The 23,474-nt window shown below is 41.0% G+C and overlaps 1 protein-coding gene and 1 long non-coding RNA gene across 11 annotated transcripts in view; one reads left to right on the forward strand and one right to left on the reverse strand.

The window, feature by feature from the left end:
* The window catches only part of KYNU (kynureninase), a 135,652-nt gene extending 117,919 nt beyond the window's left edge, over positions 1-17,733 (reverse strand). For 3 of the 8 annotated variants that reach the window (XM_039495129.1, XM_039495121.1, XM_039495126.1), the window contains exon 1: positions 1,891-2,156. Coding sequence is in view for 3 of the 8 variants with exons in the window: in XM_039495117.1 (XP_039351051.1) it covers positions 17,376-17,429 (54 nt within the window). In the remaining 5 variants the exon portion in view is untranslated. Of the gene's footprint in view, positions 1-1,890; positions 2,157-17,093; positions 17,190-17,375 lie in introns of those variants that run through there. The other 5 variants (XM_039495117.1, XM_039495114.1, XM_039495115.1 and 2 more) reach the window with 5 other exon arrangements.
* Positions 6,224-23,474, forward strand: part of LOC120374821 — an 85,875-nt gene continuing 68,624 nt past the window's right edge. Inside the window, exons 1-3 of one of the 3 annotated variants that reach the window (XR_005586258.1) lie at positions 6,224-6,486; positions 17,073-17,195; positions 19,170-19,253. This is a non-coding gene — a long non-coding RNA (uncharacterized LOC120374821). The remainder of the gene's footprint in view (positions 6,487-17,072; positions 17,196-19,169; positions 19,254-23,474) is intronic. The other 2 variants (XR_005586259.1, XR_005586257.1) reach the window with 2 other exon arrangements.

Genomic DNA, 23,474 nt, shown 5'->3' on the forward strand with positions numbered 1-23,474 from the left:
GAGCCAGCTGAGGTCACTCAATCAAGGTGAACTGCAGACCAAACGGGGCAGACAAACCCCAAACGCTGGTGGTTATTCCAATACTTGGATTCCAATACCAACCAGCACAAAATAGCTTCTATAGTACTGGTTACTTAGAAGTCCAAACAATGCAGTTCCCTTGAAGTACCCAGCCTCAGGCTTCCGTCCGGACACACACATGTCAGATATGATGATGATTACTGAAAATCTTATCTCATCATACAAAATAAAGGGTTCTTCCAATCCCAAAGGATCAGCCACATACCCAGGTCCAATTATAACTTAGATCTTACCGAAAACACATGCTATAGCCAATTCTTATTAACTAAGCTAAAATGTATTAAAAAAGAAAAGAGAGAGAGTGTTGGTTAAAAGATCAATATACATACAGACTTGAATTCAATTTTTGAAGTTCAGATACATAGTAGAGGTGAGCTTGTAGTTGCCAAAAGTCCTTTTAGAAATAGTCCATAGGTTCTAGTCCAATTTCCATATTCAGGGTGGCTCCAGTCAATGACTGGGGATCTTAATCCTTGTGGCTTAAGGTTTCCCCCTCTTGAAACCCAAAGCAGATCTGAGATGAAGTAGGATCCTGTCCCAGGGTTCTTATACATTTCCAGCAGCCTTTCGGCCTGAGAAAACAATAGGCTTAACTCCTTCTTCCAAACATCCTGGCAATTATCACAGGGTAATTTATCCATTAACAGTTCAGATACAAGTTACCACAACTTCCAAAGAGACACATAGACAAGACTACTATTTCATTCAAGTATCTTCCTAAATGTTAATATTCCTTTTTTGATCTTTGAACTAAAACTATAGCAATAGACAAGACTTGTTTGCTTACATCACAAGATCTGAGCAAACATCTACCCTTCTACCTCTAACAATGCAGACTTGCATTTCAAAGCTCTATTCATTTACATATCTTCCTAACCAGTCCTTAAGGTTCACCCATGGGTCAGGTCAGTCGGTGAGGTGAGTTATTAACTCTTTCTGGCCCTGTCACCTTTCAATGAGATATTATATTATACTCATAACGTCACACACTGGCATATGGCCCCTTCCTACCTCCCCTGAGAGTTGCTGACCAGGGAGATTTGTGGCAACAAATTGTTGCAAAGAAATATATTTTCAAGGTAAAATGCTTGCGTAATATGTGTAATGCTGTGCACAATAGATAGGGTGGGTTTACTAACAAAATGGGTGTTTTTATTACTTAATAAGGGTTGCGGGGGTATTGTAATGGATGTAGGCATGCATATACTAACAAACAAAAATAATGTGCTGTAACTAATTCAGTGCTTACTGGACAATTGGGTCCAGGGGAACAAGTATCGCAGTAAAGAAGCCTGTACTCATATCTGCCTCTGGGTCAACCTGCTCTTTCTTCTAATAGTTTCCACTCCCTGTTTCTTAGAAGCCTGGGATCCCCTACAACCCATATCTCTCCACTGCTTTCCAGTCCAGGCCTGAGGGTTGCCACCTCTCAGATACACAAAACCCTAGGACATCCAGGAAGACCAAGTCTATAACCCTGGACAACTGGCAATGTGTACTGAGCACCCGTACAGATTTCCCGGGAGGGCTACCTCAGAAAGGGACATTCCTAAGACAATCTAGACAGGTGGCAACCTTAGGCCTGACTACACAGACCCTTGGCTGCTTCCCTGGACCACTTCCTACCTTAACCTGCCATTTCCTGCCTCAACAGTGGCTCTTGCCTTAGCCTCTTCACAGTCTCCCAGCGTATCAGCTCTGCTTTCTCTAAGCCTCCTGCAGCAACTCACTGCAGAGCTCCTTAGCACTTTCTGCTAGTCAGCTAGAAAGGAGATTTTTCCTCCCCTCCCAGAGCAGTCCCTGACTCACCAGGAGTTTTTCTGCTCCTCACAGGCCTCTGCTCAGAATCCTGGGCAAACTCTTTTCCTACCATTCATTCCCAACTGCACTGGACTCCTTGTAGATGTACCATTCTTCAGTGATTCTGTCTACTACCAGCAGTCCCACTCGGATCCCTGACTCCAGCCAGGCTACTCTCAATGAGCAAGAACTAGAGATCTTCTCTCCTTTCCTAGTCAGGGCCTAACTGAGCCAGGTTCAGCACTTCTAACTCCTCTCTTCAGGCCTGACACTTATTGCAGGTGTAGTGGGGGTAAAACTGATTGAGCCTACAGGTTGTTTATAACCCTTTCAGGCCCAGATATATCCCATCACAGCAATTATTTGGATGTTAGGTGCTCACAAATATCTACATATAATGAAAGCTTCACAGTTTCCTATTTAGGAAGGATTGTGTGGCCAAATGGGAAGGCAAAATTGCACTATTAAAAATAGCATTACTTGACTGTTTCTGAGTCTTTGACAACTCAGAAGTAAATGATCTTAAATTCTTATGGATCAATGTTCTAACACAAAAAGCACATAATGGGGTAATAGTTGAGTTCTGCTACAGAGCATCAAATCTCATTAGAGAACAGGCTGACCAGAACCTATCTATAATGTGTGGGGTAAAAACAATGTTATCAGTTAACTGTGGGACTTCAGTCTGAGTGACATAGGCTGGAAGTCTTGGCCTGCCAATACTACATCATCCTCATAATTTCTAAAAAATATAGATGACAATTTAAAACCCCAAACAAATATATATACTTGGTGCTTTTGCAGGGCCAATTTCATAAAGCTAAAAACAATTATGAGCCAAATAACCTGGAAAAAAGAATTATAACCAAAAATGTGAATAATAATTGGGAATTATTTACGATCATTTTACAAAGTACCCCACTAGATATCCACAGTCCCACAACTGAGAAAAAAGGCTACAGTTAAAAATAAAACCCTCCAACCTCTCCCCCAACAATAAAAACATATAGCCTTGCTTAGAGGAGAAATGAAAACATAAAAAAAAATCTATTTTAATATATAACAAATGGCTGATTAAGTAGAAGCTTGGAATTGTAGAAAATTGATATATTTAAGGACAATAATGAGTTTTTAAGTATATCAGGAACAAAAGAAGCCCTAACAATGGTATCAGTTCATTAATAGATGCAAATGGTAGAATTGCCAAGAAATGTTTCTGTTCTTTATTTAGGTAAAAGCCAGGTGATATATTCATATTACTTTATGACTATTACACTTTTCATTCCAACAGTGACTAAGGAGGATTTTAAACAGCAGCTATTAAACATTTTAAAGATCTGTTGGTATAGGTAACTTGCATCCAGGAATTGTAAAAGAGCTGTCCAAAGACCTCTGTGAATTGTTAATGATGATTTTTAATAAGTCTTGAAACAATGGGTATGTTCCAAAGGATTGGAAGAAAACTAATGTTGGGCCAATATTTAAGAGAACTAAACAGAATGACCTGAGTAAATATAGGCCTGTCAGCTTGACTACAATCCTGTGCTAAATAATGGAACATCTGATGTAAGACTTGATTATTAAAGAATTAAAAGTGGGTAATAAAGTTAATGCTTAAAACATGGGCTCATGGAAAATAAATCCTGTCAAATGAAGTTGATTTTTTTTATGACATTACAAATTTGGTTGATAAATGTAATAATATAGATGTAGTAGACTTCTGTAATGTACTAGGACCATATAATATTTTTTTAATAAACTAGAGCAGTGAGTCTCAACCTGAAGGCCACTTGCAACCCAATCAGCATACAGTTGTGGCCCATGTGACATCATCAGGCCCATACAAGTAGTATATATATTGTGTTGGTGGCACACATAACACAGAGAGCTGCATATGCAGCCCATAGTGGTAAATAAGTTGAGAACCACTGAAACAGAGTTATACAAAATCAACATGGCAAATAATAAATGGATTAAAAACTGGTTAACTGATAGACCTCAATATGTAATCGTAAATAGGGAATCATCACTGAGCAGTGGGGTCCCTGTAGCAATCTGTTCTTGACACTGTGTTATTTAGTACTTTTATCAATCACTTAGAAGAAAATATAAAAGTATGAATAAAGTTTTCAGATGACACAAAGATTGGGAGAGTGAGTTTGTCTGCTGGACTTGCTGAGGGAGTCGGAATTTCTAATTTGGTGAGACTTTTACCTGGAAGAATGGTCTCCTCACTATGCAGGCCCTTCACAGTTAGGAATGGTTTTATCCCCCTTCTTTCAGCATGAACACTCAAGTGGCACCAGGCCATCAAGAACAAATACATATTATGTCATCTGAGTGCTCCTGAGTTCTTTCACAAGTACTGCTTACATGGGTGAACAGTATTGTAAGTATGGTCCATCTCAACCTGTGCAGGCTCCGGTGTCCCTTATGCAGGTTAGTGATAGGAGCACAACAACCCCCAAACATTCCCCTATAGTGTCCAGCACCTTATTGACTAATATATGATTGCTAGCTCATGAATATGTATCATATGCACCAACAACATTAAGCACAAATATTGTAACAGTGATATAATCTAAACTGGCATAAACCATAATACTGTTCACTTATGCTAAGTATCCCACAACACCTTGCATTTGCTGAAGTAAACATTTGGCACAAGCAGATAGGAAACTTGTCAGAATCAAGAGACGTTCAGTCTATGTCTTAGTAAAGCTAGGGAAGTGCCTTCATGGATCAGTACTGGAAATGCTAGTATACAAAACAAAGATAAGAAAGGAACAGAGCAACAAGTTAGGGAATTGAAACAAACTAATGGGTTGGATTTTAGTGATGTGTAAATAAATGTGTAACTTATAAAATCATATAAATACTACCAGCTGAAATGTGTAACTTGGGGAGCACACCTTCTGTGTAAAGTGAATGTAGCAACGCTGCATGGGACAGCTCTTTGGAGACTGGTATCATATGGAACCTTTTTTCCTGTACCATATTAATAAACATGACTGACATTGGTTATTTTGTCTCTTGAGTATATTGCATAATGAAATAACAAACAAAAGTGTAGCCAATCAATTGACTATACCATTTACACAGCTCTACTTAACACACGGCACTTAGCTTTTGTTTTTTAGAGAAATCAAGTTTATTTAACAAAGATCAGCAGGGAGGGATAGCTCAGTGGTTTGAGTATTGGCCTGCTAAAGCCAGGGTTGTGAGTTCAATCCCTGAGGGGGCCACTTAGGGATCTGGGCCAAAAATTGGTCCTGCTAGTGAAGGTAGGGGGCTGGACTCAATGACCTTTCAAGGTCCCTTCCAGTTCTAGGCGATTGGTATATCTCCAATTATTACCTTTATTCAAATGATAAACAGAAAAATTGAAATCAAATAGTTATTTTAGCTAGGATGGCTGAGACCCTCCTTTCATAAGATTAAACCCTCTGGCAGCTTTTCTCCTCAGATGAGGGATACCAGGTCACCCCTCTGCCCCCCTAGGTATATTAGACTAGTCCTTTGTTCTGCACCTGTAAAGAGGGTTCCCTCTCCTGCTGTTTACCTCTTCCTATTAATTTCTTCTACTGAAGTCCCTGCAATCTCTTTATTAGCATTTGACTTAGGGCTGGTCACTCTGGAAACTTACATCAGCATAGCTGCTTCTCTCAAGGGTGTAAAAATTTCACACCCCAGAGACACATAGCTACACCAACCTAACCCCGCCAGTAGAGACAGTGTTAGGTTGATGGAAAAATTCTTCCATTGACCTACCTACCACCTCTTGGCGTGGTGAATTTGTAATGAGAGATTTTGGTTTTTGGCTGTTTTGAAAAACCTTCCAGCATCTTGATAGAGACCAGCAGAGAAAAACTGAAAAAAAGATATAATTAAGGTGGTGACAGTATCAGAACACTTTGACTTACATAAAACAGCAGTTAGTTTTAAGATTAATACTTTAGAAAAATAGTAATTAGTGATCCAAAATGGAAGATGCAATAATCCTCTATGAAAGAGGCAGGATTAGGGTATGGAAAGTTCCAGCAAGTCATAGGGAGGAGCTTTGCTATCTAAAAATAGGTTAGGGGAGGAGCTCTACCCAAGATGGCCTCAGGGAGAAGCTTAGCTTTCTAAATATAGCATCATGGGGGAAGCTCTGTATCTAAATATAGGAGGAGGTCAGGGGAGGAGCTAGAAGAGCTGGAAACTGATTGGCTGAAATGAGCTGACCATGAGAGCACAACCAGTATATAAGGCCCACAGCTAGCAGGCTTAGTCTTGGGGGTTTTTTTGTTTGTTTTTTTTGGGGGGGGGGGGTTGTGAGGCTCAGAAGCCTTAAGAAGCAGCAAGAACTGTGGCAGCAGAACTCTAAAAGTTACCATGGCAACAGCTTTCATAGTAGCTCAGTCAAGCAGCTACCTGCAAGAGTGGCGGCACCTGAACCTTCTAGAAGTCAGCAGCTTTAAGGCTGCTACACCAACAGAAGACAGCTACCTATAAAGCAAACTACCAGCAGTTCTGAGACAGCCACAGAGACCTGCAGAAATAACAGCAACCACCATCTGCACAAGGACCTAAGATGAGTCAGAGGGATTTTGGTGTGAGAGTGTGAGTCTAATTTTATGAATTATTTTTTTAAGAGTGCCTGGGTGTGTCTGTTAATAAAGTTGAATGCCTGCTCCTGAATGAGGTCTCCCCTACCCATCCTGCAACCATTTGGCCAGTGCTCACAGGATGTTAAATATTAAGGTTAGTATTAAGTAATTTCTTTAAATCTGTGAGATAATGGTTTCTTATATGTGTATATAGAGGCCACATATACTGCATTGTATTAAGTACGGTATTAGATTGTAACATTAAGACTAAAGCCTTTGTGTATGCAGGATCTTTATATACTTATTACATTAGAACTACTGTATTCTCGATATATGTTAGATATTTTATGCAGTCTGACTTATTTTGCTGCGTTGCTTTATTGTACAATTCTTAAAAATAATTCTATTATGTTTTATTAAATCATATATCTTTTCCTGCTTTATTAAACTCACTGTAATTATTTTTATTTCTTTTAAATAAATAATTATGTTTTCAAATAATTTTTGCTCATTTGTGTTGATCCTTGAGCAGAAGGCTGTATCCGTGTCCTTTCAGGGGTTAGCAAGACTAGCTTGCTCTGGGGAGCCCTCTGCCGGTTGGAGACAAGCTCTGTGGTAACACCCTGGCAATTCCTTTAGGGCAGGTCACAACCCTGTTACCCTCTTGTTAAATTAGAAGCGCTATCATGAGCTAATTTAATTGGCATCTAAAATTTAGGGTAACAAATTAACTACAGTGACGGGAGAAGTTCTCCCACCACTGTAGTGAGTGTCTAAACTGAAGTGCTGCAGCTGTACTGCTGTAACATTAAGTGTAGACATACCCTCGCTATGCAAATAGACTTCCATTGTAAGACACATAATACCCAGTGGTCAGTCAGGGAGACAAGTGTATGCCACCTACCACCTGATGTAACCTGCCTTAATGCTAGGTGACCTGCCTCTAACTTGAAGACTTTACAATATACTTTCTATTAGAAATTATAAATTTTAGATGCCAATTAAATTAGCCCATGATAGCGCTTCTAATTTAACAAGATACACACACACACACACACTTTGGAAAAGTTTTGCTGAACAGTTTGACACAGGCTTTCAGCAAAACCTTACATGACACCATTTGTGAACTTGAATGTACCCACCAGACCCAGGAGATCCCTGTAATCCTTGTACACCCCTGTGCCCTCTGCCAGGTGTCATCAAGAAATCCTTGGGTCACACCTAGAGCTTTGATCAAATGAGGTCGCTGGACATCATCCCAAGCAGGTACTCTAGGGAGCTCTGTGAGAATTCTAGGAACAACCTTGTCCCATTTCCAGTCTCAGCAACCCATGGAAAAGCCACAATGTGAATTAAATCCTCCATCATCTGCTCCAGAGCTGACCATTACAACCAAGCTAGCCATCCTGTGATGCTGACAGACCAACTCAAATCAAAGCTACAGGCCAATTCACTTGTGTGTAGATATCAAAGAAATATTAAGTAGCTAGGAGACATAGGACAATTAACTTGTGTGTGGATATCAAAGAAATGTTAAATGTTATTGTCTTCTCTTACCTATAACCAGTTGTTTACTATCACATTACATTATGTATATCCTGTAATTAGATAACCCTGGAATAAAGTGTGATAGTGTTAAAATGTGAATGTACTTGCAGTGTAATCTTCACAAAAACTAATAAGATTGCTGTAACTAAATGCATGGTGTATATCTCTGTAATTGGATTGACCATCAAGTGGGATTGGAGCCTTGGAACTGTAAATGAAGAAGCATGCTAACTTCTAAGCATGGATCATTGTGTTAGACAATGGGAAATCCACAGACCCAGTCTGTGTTTAGTCAACAAAGGAAGAGCCCATGCTGTGATGGAAACACTTGCCAGATTGCTTTCTGGGGAAAACAGCTATAAGAATGGATCCAGGGAACTATCCTATATCTCCGAGCTGTTTGGACACCTCCAGAAAGTGTTCCAGATACAAGACAGATCCCTAAAGTTACTTTGGATAACCCGAGAGACTTATGGAAAATACATTTTTGCTATCACTTTGGACTACAAATTTGGACTTACGCGTTAATATATTTTACCTGCCTTAACCTCTCAATAATTTATTTCTTTTTCTTAGCTAATAAACCTTTAGGCAATTTACTAGAGAAACTGGCTGCCAGAATAGTTTTTGGTGTAAGATCGAGAGTATCCATTGACCTGGGGTAAGTGACTGATCCTTTGTGATTGGGAGTAACCTAATGTGAGGTGATTTGGGGTTTTAATAACCTTAGTTTTTCTGGGCAGCAAGATGTGCTGGGGAGACTAAGGGGACTATTTGTGATTCCATGGTAAAACTAATATAGTAATCCAGGAGTACACATTTGTTACTGGCTTGGTGAAATCTAATTATAGAATATACCACCAGTTTGGGGTGTCTGCCTTGTTTTCTGGCACTCTCAGTTGTGAGCTACTCCAGACAGCGTGACACATCCTATTTCTAGTCTCAGAGAATCAGGGACAAGCAGGACCCTGTCTGAAACTTTTGTAATTCCTAGAGGAGCCTTGTCTTCAAAGCAATCCCATTTTACCATCCCCAGACCATTCTTGTGTTTTGCAGATGAATGGAAGTCTCTCTCTTTTCCAACTTTGATAATCACCATTAGATCTTGCATGTGCTCCCAAGGACTCTCTCCAGGATCTTGATAGTAATAAGAGTGGCTTTAGAGAAGACAGAAAGTCACTTCTCTTCCTAGACAATTTTTTTCTAATCAGGGTTCTGTACACAGGGAATGCTGAAGCAAACACACATACATTACCTGTAGTATCTTGGATTCAAGAAAAACAGTCACATGGTACGAGGGAAGTCCATCATAGGCCAGAACCGAGGATGAATATTATCACATGTAATGTGCAATCCATGGATGTTTAAATAGGGGAGTAGTAAATATAGATAAGGAGCTGATTGTACTTCTGCATATGGCATTGATGAGATTGACACTGAAGTATTGTGTAAGCTTTGTTGTCCACATTTTAAAATGGATGTTGGAAAAATTGGATAGAATGCAGAAAAGAGCTGTAACAGTGATCAAAGGGCTGGAGAAATGCCGTACAGAGAGAGACTTATAGAGATCAATCTGTGTAGCATATCAAAAAAGATTTAGAGGTGACTTGTTACAGCATATAAGTAGCTACATGGGGAGAAAATACCAGGTACTGTACTACAGGGTTGTTTAATCTAGCAGAGAAAGCTATCATAAGAACCAATAGCTGGAAACTGAAGCCAGACAAATTAAAATGGAAAATTATGTTCAAATTTTTAACAGTGAGGGTTTAAATACCATTGGAACATATTACCTAGAGAACTCATGGATTCTCCATCTTTTGGAGTCTTCAAATTAAGAATAGAAGATATATTTTAGGCAAAACACAAGTTATACTTTAGTTAAATGCAAATTATTGGGCTCAATACAGGGGTAATCAAGTGAAATAGTGGCCAGTGAGATAAATGTGGTTAGATTAGATGATTTCATGTCCCCTTCTGGCCTTCAACTTTATGAATTTGTGAAATATTCCTTCTCTAACTGGTCAGTTAAAAGCGGAAAGATAGTTCATAAAAACTCATGTCTGAAAATTATCCATCCCAACTATTTGATGAATAGTTACAAATATTTACACACTTGAATTTGCTAGCTACAAAAAGGGGGATAAATTCAGAACCAAGTTCTATTCATGACTGGTTTCACTTATTTTAGTGCTATCACATTTTAAAATACTGCAGCTGCATTAGCCTCTTAATTTTTTTCCTTTGCATGAAGACCTAATGTAATTGTAAAAGCAGCAAAGAATCCTGTGGCACCTTATAGACTAACAGATGTTTTGGAGCATGAGCTTTCGGCATCCGACAAAGTGGGTATTCACCCACGAAAGCTCATGCTCCAAAATGTCTGTTAGTCTATAAGGTGCTACGGGATTTTTTGCTGCTTTTACAGATCCAGACTAACATGGCTACCCCTCTGATACTTAATGTAATTGTACTAAATCAAATTTCAAAAGTAAAATGATTTTCCGCTGAATATGTCTGTGGGTTATGGAAACATGTTCCACATAACCTTATGGGTGTGCAGGGCAGAGGTAACGTATAGTAATTTAATGTTCGTCAGTTTGTGAAGGCCATCCATGATAAACATGTAGTGTGGCATAATTATAGAAGTAAAGGATAAATATGCTTCCATAAACCATTAATATATGGAATTATTACAATATGCTTTTGGCACAATTATGCATAAAGTGTATACAAAGGAAAGCATGGAACATATTACAATACTGTAGTTTGCAAAGAATTTTCCATGGGCTAGGCCTTACCCACCTAGCACGGCTCATACAAGGGCCTTTCACACAAAGTGCAGTGTTGTAGTAAACACTCATATGCTAGTGGGGGCTCTTGAGAACTCTTGCTGAAAATGAGAGACGGTCGGGGTGATTTCTATGCTTTGAAAAACATTGCTAAATTTTCCTGTCAGACAGGATTTATCCCTGGTAGTCAAAAAATACTTCTGTAAAGTTTTTGCCTGTGGAATGTTCTAGGCTCTACTGAACATAAGGAGTTTTCAAAAAAAAAATTCTGTGTGGAGTCTCTTACTAAGTTATTGACAGCACCTCACCGTTCTATGGCAGGATACTAGCTGTCAGTGTATTAGTTTTATACAGTCACAGCTTTGCCCAAAGATCCTATTCCATGAGCTCATGAAAGATATGTCAGACCTGTCAGTTTATTATTAAACAATTCTGTGTACTTACAAATGGTAACAACACTTAGGTATACACATCCAGTTCTCTGATCGGTTGTCAGAATTTTCAGGGATACAGAGAGGATAATATTCCTTCAAAATCTAACTCTGTCCCTTTGCTAATCTCCTGTCAACCCAATTCTCCTTGCTGTTATCTGGCCCATGCTGTATTTTATTTTAGAACTCTTTAATTAAACCCTGAAGCAAGTTACAAAAGCATGACATCACTCATGAGTCAGCACTTTGTTTAACAATGGCTGTAGGTTTTTGGTGGGGTTTTTTTTGTTTTTTTTTAAGTCAAACACTTGAAATGTCTGGATCTAAAGTACAGTGTGTTCACTCGAGTTCTTTGAAATGTAAATCAGCAAGTTCAACAGACTGAAACTCATTCTGACTTAGTTAGAAATGTCAGAACAAGAGAGGCTTTACAGGTGTAATGCCCTATTTAACAAACCTTTTTAAAAGACCATGGTGGAACATGTGAAGTTTGTTGCTTTAAAATCTGTTAAAAGAGTGATCTGTCTGACCATAGCTTACTGACCTTTCTCAACAAGACTTTGAGAATACTTTGTACCAGAATGCTCAAAGTACACAGTTTGCATCCAGTGTACTAATGACACTATTAGTTTTATATGTAACACAGTACAGTTTTGTGAAAATTACTAGGCTCAGGGAACAATCCTGGGATTTTTACTCAAGCAGACCACCCGTTGACTTAAGTAGGCGTTTTGCCTGAATAAGGATTTGAGTATCAAGCTCTGGAAAGGAACTTCAATCAACCTTGATTCTCTGCAGTTCAAACTATAATTCTGTACACTGCAAGGAAAAGAGCCTTTGGTTTCTGCTGAACTAGTTTCTCCACAGAGAGGAAAATTAATACATCAGAATCTCCTTAACAGGGATACTTCTCTATACAGCCTGTTATCCCCAATAACACTGTGAACAGGGACCCCAGTTTAACAGTAGTGCTTGTCTCTAGCTGATGCTGCTCTCACTGTATTCTTTGAACATGCAGCCCCTTCAAGGTTCATGTCAACCTCAGTCCTGGGCTTGAGGAGAGTAAGGCGTGTCCATTCACATCGCCTTCCTCACAGCTCCTAGAGCCCTGGTGCATGATCTGTAACTGGAGGTGGATGACTTGAAGCTTGTGCACACATGCAACATTAAACCAAATAACTAAGGGGTTGGCTGTCTACACACAAAAGTTGTACTGCTGTGACTATAATGATCTAGTTAAGGGTACAAACCTTGTCGTTTGAATACAGTTATATTTGCTATCCATGTGATTGTATGGGTATAGCTGATTTCCTTACAGGAAGGAGAATAAGCTGTATTGTCAGAAGGCAACTTTATACCTGTAAAACTTTGCCGGTATACCTATATCAATAAAATGTTACACTCCTAAGTGAAATAGTTATACCAGTAGACCAAGCCTAAACCAGTTTTCATTAATGCCTTCTGTTATTTTACTGCAAGACTGTGAAGACACTTATTTGGGCTAAGAATATCCTATTTCTATTTAATTTAAATTGGGTGGGGGGAACACCACCAAAACCTGAGGGCAACCTGAGATTTATAGATTAGATTTCAGGTGCAGCTATGAATGCTCAGCACTTCTGAAAAACAGGCCCCTTATTTCTCAAACTCAGCAACCCCAAGCCCTGGCATTTAGGCTTTGTGGTGTAGACAGTATATGCTGGCATAGCTATGTCAACGTAGTGTCCTGATGCAGAATACGCTGACAGAAGGGGTTTTTCTCCCAATGTGGGGACACCACCTCCCTGAAGGATCTTAGCTATACCAACAGCAGCACTCTTCCATCAACATAGCTGCATCTACACTGAGAGTTTTGTTAGCATATCTGTATCTCTAGGAGATGTCTTCTCCCCCATCCCCCAAACCCAGAGCAACATAGCTATACTAGTATAAGTTTTAAGTGTAGATCAATTCTTAGTGAGCACTTGTCCTCGCTCGGCATAGAATATCAGGGTTGGAAGGGTCCTCAGGAGGTCATCTAGTCCAACCCCCTGCTCAAAGCAGGACCAATCCCCAGACAGATTTTTACCCCAGTTCCCTAAATGGACCCCTCAAGGATTGAATTACAACCCTGGGTTTAGCAGGCCAATGCTCAAACCACTGAGCTATCCCTCCCAAAGCAGCTTGCAATCCACACCAATTAGAGAACTTCATACTAGTATTTCTACCTGTCCAATGCATATATAGATCCTGATGCCGTAGATTTGACAACTTTATGAAAACTGATTTCTTTTACTACTATTTGTAATCACTGGGAAAATGCCCAGAGCAAAAGATTGATGCTTGTTACAATCAATATACAAACAACATTCAAACTAGAGCTGACAATTAATTGCATTTAACTCACGTGATTAACTCAAAAAAATTAACCACGATTAATCGCAGTTTTAATCACACTTTTAAACAATAGAATACCAATTGAAATGTATTAAATATTTTGGATGTTTTTTCTCCATTTTCAGTTACATTGATTTCTATAGCAACACAGAATACAAAGTGTACAGTGCTCACTCTATATTATTATTTTTATTACAAATATTTGCTCTATAAAAATGATAAATAAAACAAATAGTATTTCTTCTTTGAGTGCTTGTTCATGTAAATTCCAATCAGGTGTGAGCCAGCCACGTACACGAGAGCCAGAAGTTTTTTCCTCCAGCAGTATCTGTAGGGTCGGTCTGGGCGCTCCCTGAAGTTGCGCCTTCATGGCGCCCAATATGGCCCCCCCCCAGTTCCTTCTTACTGCCTGTGATGGCTAGCTGGAACTCCCCGTTGCTCTTGCTTTGGCAAGCTTGTGCTTCACAGTATCACCCTTTGTGTATATAGTTAGATTTAGTAGTAGTAGTGTAGTATACTTAGTGTAGATAGTTTCTCTTAAGTTCCCTTTGGGGGGTCCCCCCGCATCACTTTTCCCCAGCACCGGAGTATGCTTCAGTCCCCAGGCTTTAAGCCATGTTCAGACAGTGGCAGGGTTATGCCAACAAGTGACCCATACACTTCATGCTTGAAGTGCCTCGACGAGGGTCACCTGAGGGACCAATGAAAGATCTGTAGGGGGTTTCGCCCCAGGACCCTTAGAGATGGAGAACAGCACCTCTGAGTTTTGCTTATGGAGGCAACACTTCGGCCTCATTCAGAGCCTGGCATGGCAGACCCGGCCCCAAGTGTCGCTTTCTCGGTGCGCAGCGCTCCATCGACACGGAAGCCATTGCCGAGGAAGGACTCTTTTAGAGACCATCGGCACCACTAGGGCTCTGCGCACAGGTCCCAGACATCTGTGAGGCACCAGTCTCACTCCCCAGTGCCCACAAGAAGAAGAAGGCTGACAAAGGGAGCTCTCCCACCAGGTCTAAAGACCAAGTGGCCCTCAAGCCCCCATCAGGTGCGCAATTAGTGGGGCTAATAAAGGAGGGTAAATTGATCTTTTGTGCATCCTTGCAGGCAATCTTGGACACTGCAGACATGGCATCTCGCACCATGGCTACCAGGGTGGCTATGAAGAGTTGTTCCTGGCTACAGGTCTCTGGCCTCCCGTACGAGGTGCAGCAGACAATCCAGGAGCTCCCCTTCAAGGGTCAGTTTTTGTTCTCTGAGAACACTAACTCTCACCTGCACAGCCTCAAGGATTCTCGAGCCACCCTGAAATCCTTGGGCCTCCACACACTTGCCAACCAATGGAGGCACTTTAGACCCCAGCCCCCACTGAGGAATTATCAATCTCAGGGTAGGCAAGAGGAGTCACACAGGACGAGTAGAAACTCAAGGAAGAGACCTCATCCTTCCTCTGGCCAGAAACAGGCCTTTTGAAGGTGTGCATGAGGATGGCGCACCAGTGTGAAGACTGGATCCATCCCATCTTACCTTTTCATCCCATCTATCTCCTTTCTAGCCTGCATGGGCCCGTATCACATCATACGGTTGGGTGCTCCAGATGGTAGAGGGAGAGGATATTCACTCCAATTCTCTGTCCTCCCACCATTCCACCCCCCTTCCCTTTCCCTTTTCAGGGACCCTTCTCCGGAGCAACTCCTTATACAGGAGGTGTGATCGCTCCTCTCACTGGGGGCAGTGGAAGAGATTCCTCAGGAGCTAAAGGGCAAAGTTTTCTGTTCCTGGTGTTTCCTAATACTGAAAGCCAAAGTCAGGCCTTTTTTTTTTTTTTTCCTCTGCTTTGCCGCTTCAGCCACCATGCAGGGTTATTTTGTGTGCGTGTGCGTGCGTGCTTTGCCATTCCGGCCACCCCACAGGTGTTTTTTTGTATGTATGTGTGTGTGTGTGTGTGCTTTGCGGCTCCGGCCGCCCCGCAGGTGGGTTTGGGTTTTTTTTGTTTTTTGCTTCGCAGCTCCGGCCTCCCCCCAATTTATTTTTTTTTTTGCTTGGGGCGGCAGAAAGTCCAGAGCCGGCCCTGTCAGTGATGGATGCCAAAAGAAATAACCCATCAAATTTGCCAGAAATAAAGGCAAAAAAATACATTGAAAAATTATGCGCAAAATAAATGTTAAAAAAAGATGCGGTAATTAACAAATGAAGCAAACCTTTAAAGACAAGGACAATGACTGTCAGATTTCTGGATTTCAAATGTGTCATCACCATTTTCATATCTTATTCCCTCCCATCACAGACACCTCCCAAAATCTAGTGTCTGTTTCAAAATAGAGACATCGGGACACAAGGTATTTATGCCTCAGTGATTCCTCTATCCTAGATCTGTCAAGATGAATATTTGAAAGACTATTTTTCTTTAGAATATTTGGAGAAAAAAAGTGATGTGCCATCTGTAAGTAACTGCTACAGTCACTGAATCTAAGTTGTCTGTAACACACTTTTAACCATATCTAAAATATTCCCACTTCTTAGTTATGGGGTGGCGAATACAGCAGTTACTTGGCCACATGGAGGGGGTGCTGGTAAGACAAGAGGAGAAAAAAATAATTGCTGAGCCCCTTCTGTGATGGCAGCAGTCAGGATTGTTTCATACTTGACAGATTTTCTTTACCTGGAGGGCAGACTTTGTAGTCTAAGCATCAAGCTTGAACCAATTAGGCTCCCTAGAACTAAAGGTTCAAATCATAGCAGGGTTAACTCAGCTCTTCATCCTTCTGAGGTAGATGTGATCAAACGAGTTCCATGTAGTTTATTGTATGTGGGTATCTTTTGGATGAGACATTAACAACTGGAGTCCTGTCTGTTCTGTTTGGACATTAAAGATCCCATGGCATTTCTGACAGAGTAGTTGCCCGCACTACTTTTGGCTAAAACTTCCCCTTTCGGTGATATTACCTCAAGTTCTGACAATATTATATTTGAGGAACCATTGAAGTGCAAGTTTTGTGCAGTTTTATAAGATGTTGCAAACACATATGCACAGTGGTAAAAATAAGAAACTTCTAACTTTAGTGAAATAACTATCAGAGATGAGAATGTACAGAAAAGTGGTTCAAATACCAAGGTAATAGATAATCTGATTGCAGCCTAGATAGACATATCTAGTCAGTATCAAGATGAGTTAGTAGAGTACTTGGGAGAATAATATGTATTTTCAGACTAGATGGGCCATTAACAGCAGATGTGTCTCTCCTTGTACTTAAGTAGTTTCACTGAATTCAAATAGCAGCTATATATGTATCTGAGGATAACACTTAGATATGGTTATCAGGAGTAGGCAATTTTGAATGACAGTCAAAGCCCCATGTCATGGGGTTACCTCTCAAACATCCCCTTCCTACTTGCCAGCCTGCTCCAGTCCAGTCCCTTTCTTCTCAACTTTACCTTTCTATTTTCTCTATCAGCATGTGAAGAATTGGGCCTACCTTATCATGTTCTCTTCCAGATGGATCCAGGCTGGTGCTTGCAGAGCCAGCTCCCAGCCTAGAGAAATCCTACTTGGGGTCCTCTCACAGAATCCAGGCAAGGTAGTCTCCAATCTAATTAATTGCTGATGGTTTATTTCAACCCTTCTTAACAAAGACAGGCTCAAAGCTTCACAGCTTTTCTCCATAAAGTCTGTACAGGTTAAGTCCCTTCCTCCCCCCCCACCCTCTGGTCTGTCCCTCACCCCATGAGTTCATCAACTCAACATTCCTGGCTCTTACCTCAGAGCCCTTTGTGCTCACAGGGCTTCCCCCAGTCTCCCTTTGGTCATCCATTGATTAAGTTGCCAGTCTGGGGCTAATTAGCCAGCCAGCTAGCGACAGGCCTCTGACCCCAGAGGAATAATATCCCATACAACTTCACACAGCATTATTAGATACAGAATGTTTTCCATTCCAATTGGCCTTCATACCACTTTATACCATTTTCTCAAAACAAACAGAATAGTCTTTTGCCCTACCAGGGCTTGCTACAGCATTATCTAGACTCCCAATCAGTCTTTTACCCTGGTCGCACCCTCTCCTGGGGAAGGCTTATGGGAGCCTTCACTATTCCTGCAATTCTTTCCCCCCTGACAAGCTTGGACTCCTACCACATCCTTTCTGGTCTCTATCATCTTTCCCTAAACTTAATCTCCACTGAGAATCCCCACTGACCTTTATAGGAACCAACTATCCCTCATTAGGACCCACAGGATGGCAGTTAATTAGTTGCAGGTGGAGTGGACCAGACACCCCCTTAACAACCTGCTCCTAACAAGGTCTAAGGCTAGATTCACAAAGGTTCTTAGGCACCTAAACCCCAAACTTAGGTCCCTATAACCTATTTTTAGGCACCACTGTGATTCACAAAACTCCAACTCAGCTGCTGCCTGAACCTGTAGGTGCCTAAGCTCTCTTGGCATGTACAATTTTACAGTCAAAATTCCGTAGGTGCCTACTTTTCTTGTTCTGGGCATGCTGCTGCCTCACTCTAACTCTTATGTCCCTGCCTGTGCCCCAGAGTGATTCATGAACTGGGAGAAGACAAACACTTCTCTGCCTAACTCACATATGGGACCCAAGCCAGTAGGTGTGCTCAGGGGCCACCTAACTCCACAACAATTAGCCAGGGGATACTCCCTTATAACCATTAGCCCAGCAATTAGAACATTCAGCTGGGATGTCAGAGACCCCCTCCAGCAGTTTTCCTTCTGCCTGATGAGAAGGAATTTACATAAGGATCTGCTATTGCTATGAAATACTCTGGTGGGAGGGAGTCTACCACAAGCGCTCCAATTGAAGCTGCTCCACTTTAATTAAATAATTGAATATTAATTAGGCAAGGAAGAGAGAGAATAACTCTATAGCCTGGTGGCTAGGCCACTCAGATGAGAGGTGACAGATCCCTGTTTAAATCCCTTTGTCTCATCAAGCAAAGAGGGAATGTGAACTAAGGGTCTCTATGCAATTCCACTAGGTGCTTTAGCCACCTGGGTAAAGGAAGCACCTACTCTCCCTTACTGGTTTTAAGTGGAGTTAGGATTGGAAGCCTCTGAGCATGCTTCCCAGATCAGGCCCCACATGCCAGTTAGGTGGAGGAGCACCTATCTTCCCCTGTTCATGCATTCCAAACAGAGATGGAGATAGGTTTTTAAGGCCAGGCTACAGGAAAGGCACCTATCTCAAAGCGAGTGGTGGAGCTTAGCATACATCCACTTGTCAGCATCTACTATTAGCTAGTTTAGGGATCTTCCTGCCTAGCATGCTGGCTTTGTGAATCACACTTTAAGGCACCTATCTCTCCCCATTTGTTGTATGGAGAACCTAGGCATCAATGCTTTGTGAATCACAGCATTGTTCCTGTGATTTTCTAGGTACCTAAAAGTTAGGTATTGTGATGCTGAGCATTGCTACATGAGTCTAGCCCTTAGTGTTTAAAGTGGGACTAAAAGACAGAGACTTAGGACTTGTCTACACACAAGCTTGCACTAAAATAACTAAATTGGTTTTAATCTATGCATTTTGTTATTTCAGCACAAGTCTATGTTGTGATCCAACAACTTCTTAATGCAAACTAGCAAGGGGGTGCAGAGGAATTACAGGACTTTCCTGATTCTGGTATGTACATTCTAGTTCACCAAAGAATAACATGTGAAGTCTCAAATGAAGGCTGGTGTCACACTGGTCATCAGTGTCATTGTGAAATGAAGTTACAGACACTATGTAAGGTGTTATGTGTATATATATTTAAAATATGTTCTTAAAGTCTGTACCAAGTTTAGTCACCAGCAAAGGTAAAAATCAGGTTTTGTCCAACAGGAGATGTCTATCTGTCTCTGTGTTAACATGTACATTGAGTATTGTCTCTTTCACAATGGGTGCCCTATCACCAATCTGAACTGAATGCAAATGAAGGATTATAATAAAGAACTAACAGGAAAAGAAACACAGGGGGAAAAAAACCTTATCTTGAGGTGCATATCAACAGTATGCTTGAATATATTTGGAAAGACAAAGGAAATGCCTAGGCTCCCTTTGCTGAGGGAATAAAAGGACAGCACTTTTGCTTCATGAAAAAGTGCTGTCAACTAGGCTTGGTTGAAAATTTTGGAGCGAACTTTGGGTGCGATAAACTTCTTTACACAAATGAGTTGAGCGGTAGTTTAGTTAGCTGTTTAGTCTCTAGGAAGCAAGTTATGATTTTGTTTGACATTTAACCATTTGTTTCCAATATCCTTCCTCACTATTATTTCCATCTACATTCTTTGATAATAAACTTATTGTTTTCACTGTGCTGTAATGTTAAGCAAAGTGACAGTCCTGCGTTGAATCTTACAAGCTGGTGTGTGCTGTTTCTTTGGGAACAGCAGGCCTGGTAAGAGTGTTCAGCGGATAGGGGCTAGTCACTGCAGGGAATGTTCCAAGTATTTGGCGGTTTGTGTGGGCCTGTTGCTACCTGTATATATAGAGAGAGGCCTGTGGGGGCCTGGAAGGTAATGCTTGTGCTGACAGAGGCTGTTGGTTTCAGGGAACTGATCCACAACAGCCACAGACAAGACTACTTCATACTAAGGGGCAGATAGTGGTGAAGTGCCTCAGAACCCTGGGAAGCATCACATATGTTTGGATGTTTTTATTCAAAAATAAGTGCCCATACAGACTTGCACTGAAGTAATGAAAGGTATGAATGGAAACATGTGATTCACAGCTTGTTTGGTGCTAGTTGGAGTGTACATAAGGCCTTTAAGCAAAAAGAACTATACAGTCCAGAACTGGTCTTTTTTTCTGGAGTTCTGAAAGTGGGGTGCTACATCTGTAAGGCATAAGGTGCACTTTGCTTTTGCCATCTACTAATCCTATTCAAAAGTGTATATACTCATAAATACATATAACTTTGCATCAGTTAATGCATCACCCATTAAGGGATCAAGCAACCTGACATCAAGGCTTTCCTAACTGCTCCACATCCTTGATACCATGCATACCAAAGTATAGCATTTATTTAGAATATGTAATAATCAACCCAGGAAAATGTTGGGATCCAAGGCCATGTCTACACTACCACTTATGTCAGCAAAACTTAAGTCACTTACGTTTCACTGGCATAAGTGGTAGTGTGCACATGTTGGCAGGAGAGTTTCTCCTGCTGATATAGCTACATTGTGGGTGGTTCAATTAAGTCAATGGGGGAGCTTTTTCCCGTCAGCATAGAGTGGCTGCACAAGAGATCTTACTGCAGTGCAGCTGAATTGGTACAGCTGTGCCACTGTGAGGTCTCTAGTGTAGACATAGTCCTAATTACATAAGTCATTTAAAATGTGACTAGACCAGTTACTGTCAAATGTGTGATAGGACACCATCCTCAATTGACAGGGGAGGGGAAAACATTACATAAGAAGTGTATTCCACCTAAGTGTATTCTAACCCAGTAAGAATTCATAGGCCAAATCAGGGCAATAGGCTATACCTTGCTGCACATAAGTAGCCCCCCATTGAAATCAGTGTTTCAGCATCAACAAAGGGGTCTGCACATATGCAACAAGTTGCTGGATTGGGACCATATTTGTAGACATTTACTCTTAATGAACCACTAAAGCAACATGTCAGGAACAGAATAAAGATCAAAGATCTGCAGCATGTCTGCCATGTTCAAGCCTTCAGTTTCAGAAGTGGATCTCCTTGGTTGGTTCCTTAGGTCCCCTCAGTACTCCCTCTTCTCCTACCACCTTAGCGACTCTGTCTCCTCTCTCCAGATGGCTCATGGCTAAAGTCGCTACCTCTGTGCTGGCCATTGAAACTGCTATTGTAACGTGCCCTAGTTTTTATCTCCAATTTCTACTATGATTCTACATATAGAACCATAAATTGCTAGGCACATGTACATGGGCACAGTACATACTGGCAATGACAGTCCTCAAAACATCCCTGGTTAAGAGGTTCATTTGTCCAGAAAAACATTGAAATCTGGAAGATAGTTGAACAGAATTTAAAGGGGTTACTCCTAATTACAATTTAGTTATTTGTGACAAAAATTTGAAATAAGAGGTTAATTTGTCCAGCCCTAGAATCCTCTTTTCCTGTAGATTTAGACAAGACTCAAAGGCATCTCTTTGTTCCTCTGATTTTTTTTATATCTATATAGGGCTGTGTTGATTACAGCTTTAAAATACAAATTGGCACACAGTCCCCTTGAAGCTTTTGTGAAGATTAAATCTATAATACCCTTCCTGATACTTTTGATAAAGTCTTAAGTGAAGATTCCAGAAACATATTGCATACAAATGACTGTGCTGGTATTTTTCACAAGCCTAAAAATGACTGATTTTTACTCAAGCATTGGATTTTGATTTTTAACCACTGCAGGCTAGATCCTCAGCTAGTGAAAATCGGCATCGTTCCATTGACTTTGATATTGCTTTCCTGATTTACACCCAATAAGTCTCATGTCTTACAACACTAAAGCCAACGAAAAAGTAAAAGGCTTTCTGATATATTAATACTCTGAACTTTGGCTGCACTGCAGCCACTTCACATTGAATTGCCAGCTCAAAGCATTGGATGATCACTCTAATGGCACAGAGCTGGCGGTGACCCAAGAACCTCTTAATACCAGCTGATCAGGGGGTACAGAGAGGTTAGAGGAATCTGCTGATTCTGGTATGTACATTCAGGTTCATCAAACCATGTTATGTGAGGTCTCAAATGAAAGCTGGTGTTACACTGGTCATCCATATTATTGTGGAATGTATGTACCGTGCAAGGAGTTACGTGTCTGTACCAGAAAATTATGTTCTTAAGCATGTAATGTAAAAGCAGATCATCAGAAGATGACATGCCTTAGATCAATCCCTCCAGACAGGAGATAAGAAACGTGCCTCTCTCTGTTGGAGTGTAAATTAAGCATTGTAAACTAATACAATTGATTCCAATTTACATACAGAGTCAAATGTTAACAAAGAGATATGAAGTCAACAGTAAAGGAACACAAAGAGGAAAAAACAAAACCAGCCACCGTGAACTATGATGAAAGACAATGAACTTTGGGGGTATTTCTGGAAAGTAAAGGAGACAACCTGACATTCTGCACCTAGAAAATAAATGGGCAGTGTGTTTGCATTCATTAAGCCAGAATCTCAGCCAGCCTTGGTTGAAAATGCTGGAGAGAACCTCAGGTGTGATAAACTTCTTTAGGCAGGAGATTAACTCATTAGTTAAGTTTAGTTTCTGCAAAGCATGTTATGATTCTTTTACATGTAACCGTTTGTTTTCAATATCCTTCCTCACTATTACTTCCATCTACATTCTTTGATAATGAGTGTATTCTTGTTTTCACAATAAATATATCTACATGCTGTGGTGTTAAGCAAAGTGCTGGCCCCAGATTAAATCTTACACGCTAGTATGTACTGTTCCCTTAGGAATAGCAGACCTGGTAAGTCTTCGAGTATCCAGTAGATAAGGGGCTGGACACTCCAGGGAATGCTCTTAGGACTCAGGGTTTGGTGTGTGTACTATTGGGTGAATCACTATCTACAGAGAGACAGCAAGCCTGCAGAGGCTTACAAGGTAGTGCCTGTGCTGCCAGAGGCTAGTGGCTTCAGAGAGCTGATCCACAGCAGGCACAGACAAGGCTCCCTCATGCTAAGTGCAGGTGATGGTGAGGTGCCTCAGAATGGAGGATACCCCTGGTGTTACCCACACAATCTAGGGCATCCCACCTTTACCCTACCGTGCACTCAAAGCATAGCCTGGTTTTTTAGGCACCCCCCCCCCCTTTCCCATCTTGGGCTCAGGGTGAAACCTGGTGAATTTAAGTACCCAACCTTACCCTGGACTCAA

The sequence above is a fragment of the Mauremys reevesii genome, linkage group 11 (genome assembly GCF_016161935.1).
Source record: "Mauremys reevesii isolate NIE-2019 linkage group 11, ASM1616193v1, whole genome shotgun sequence".
NCBI classification, from domain to species: Eukaryota; Metazoa; Chordata; order Testudines; family Geoemydidae; genus Mauremys; species Mauremys reevesii.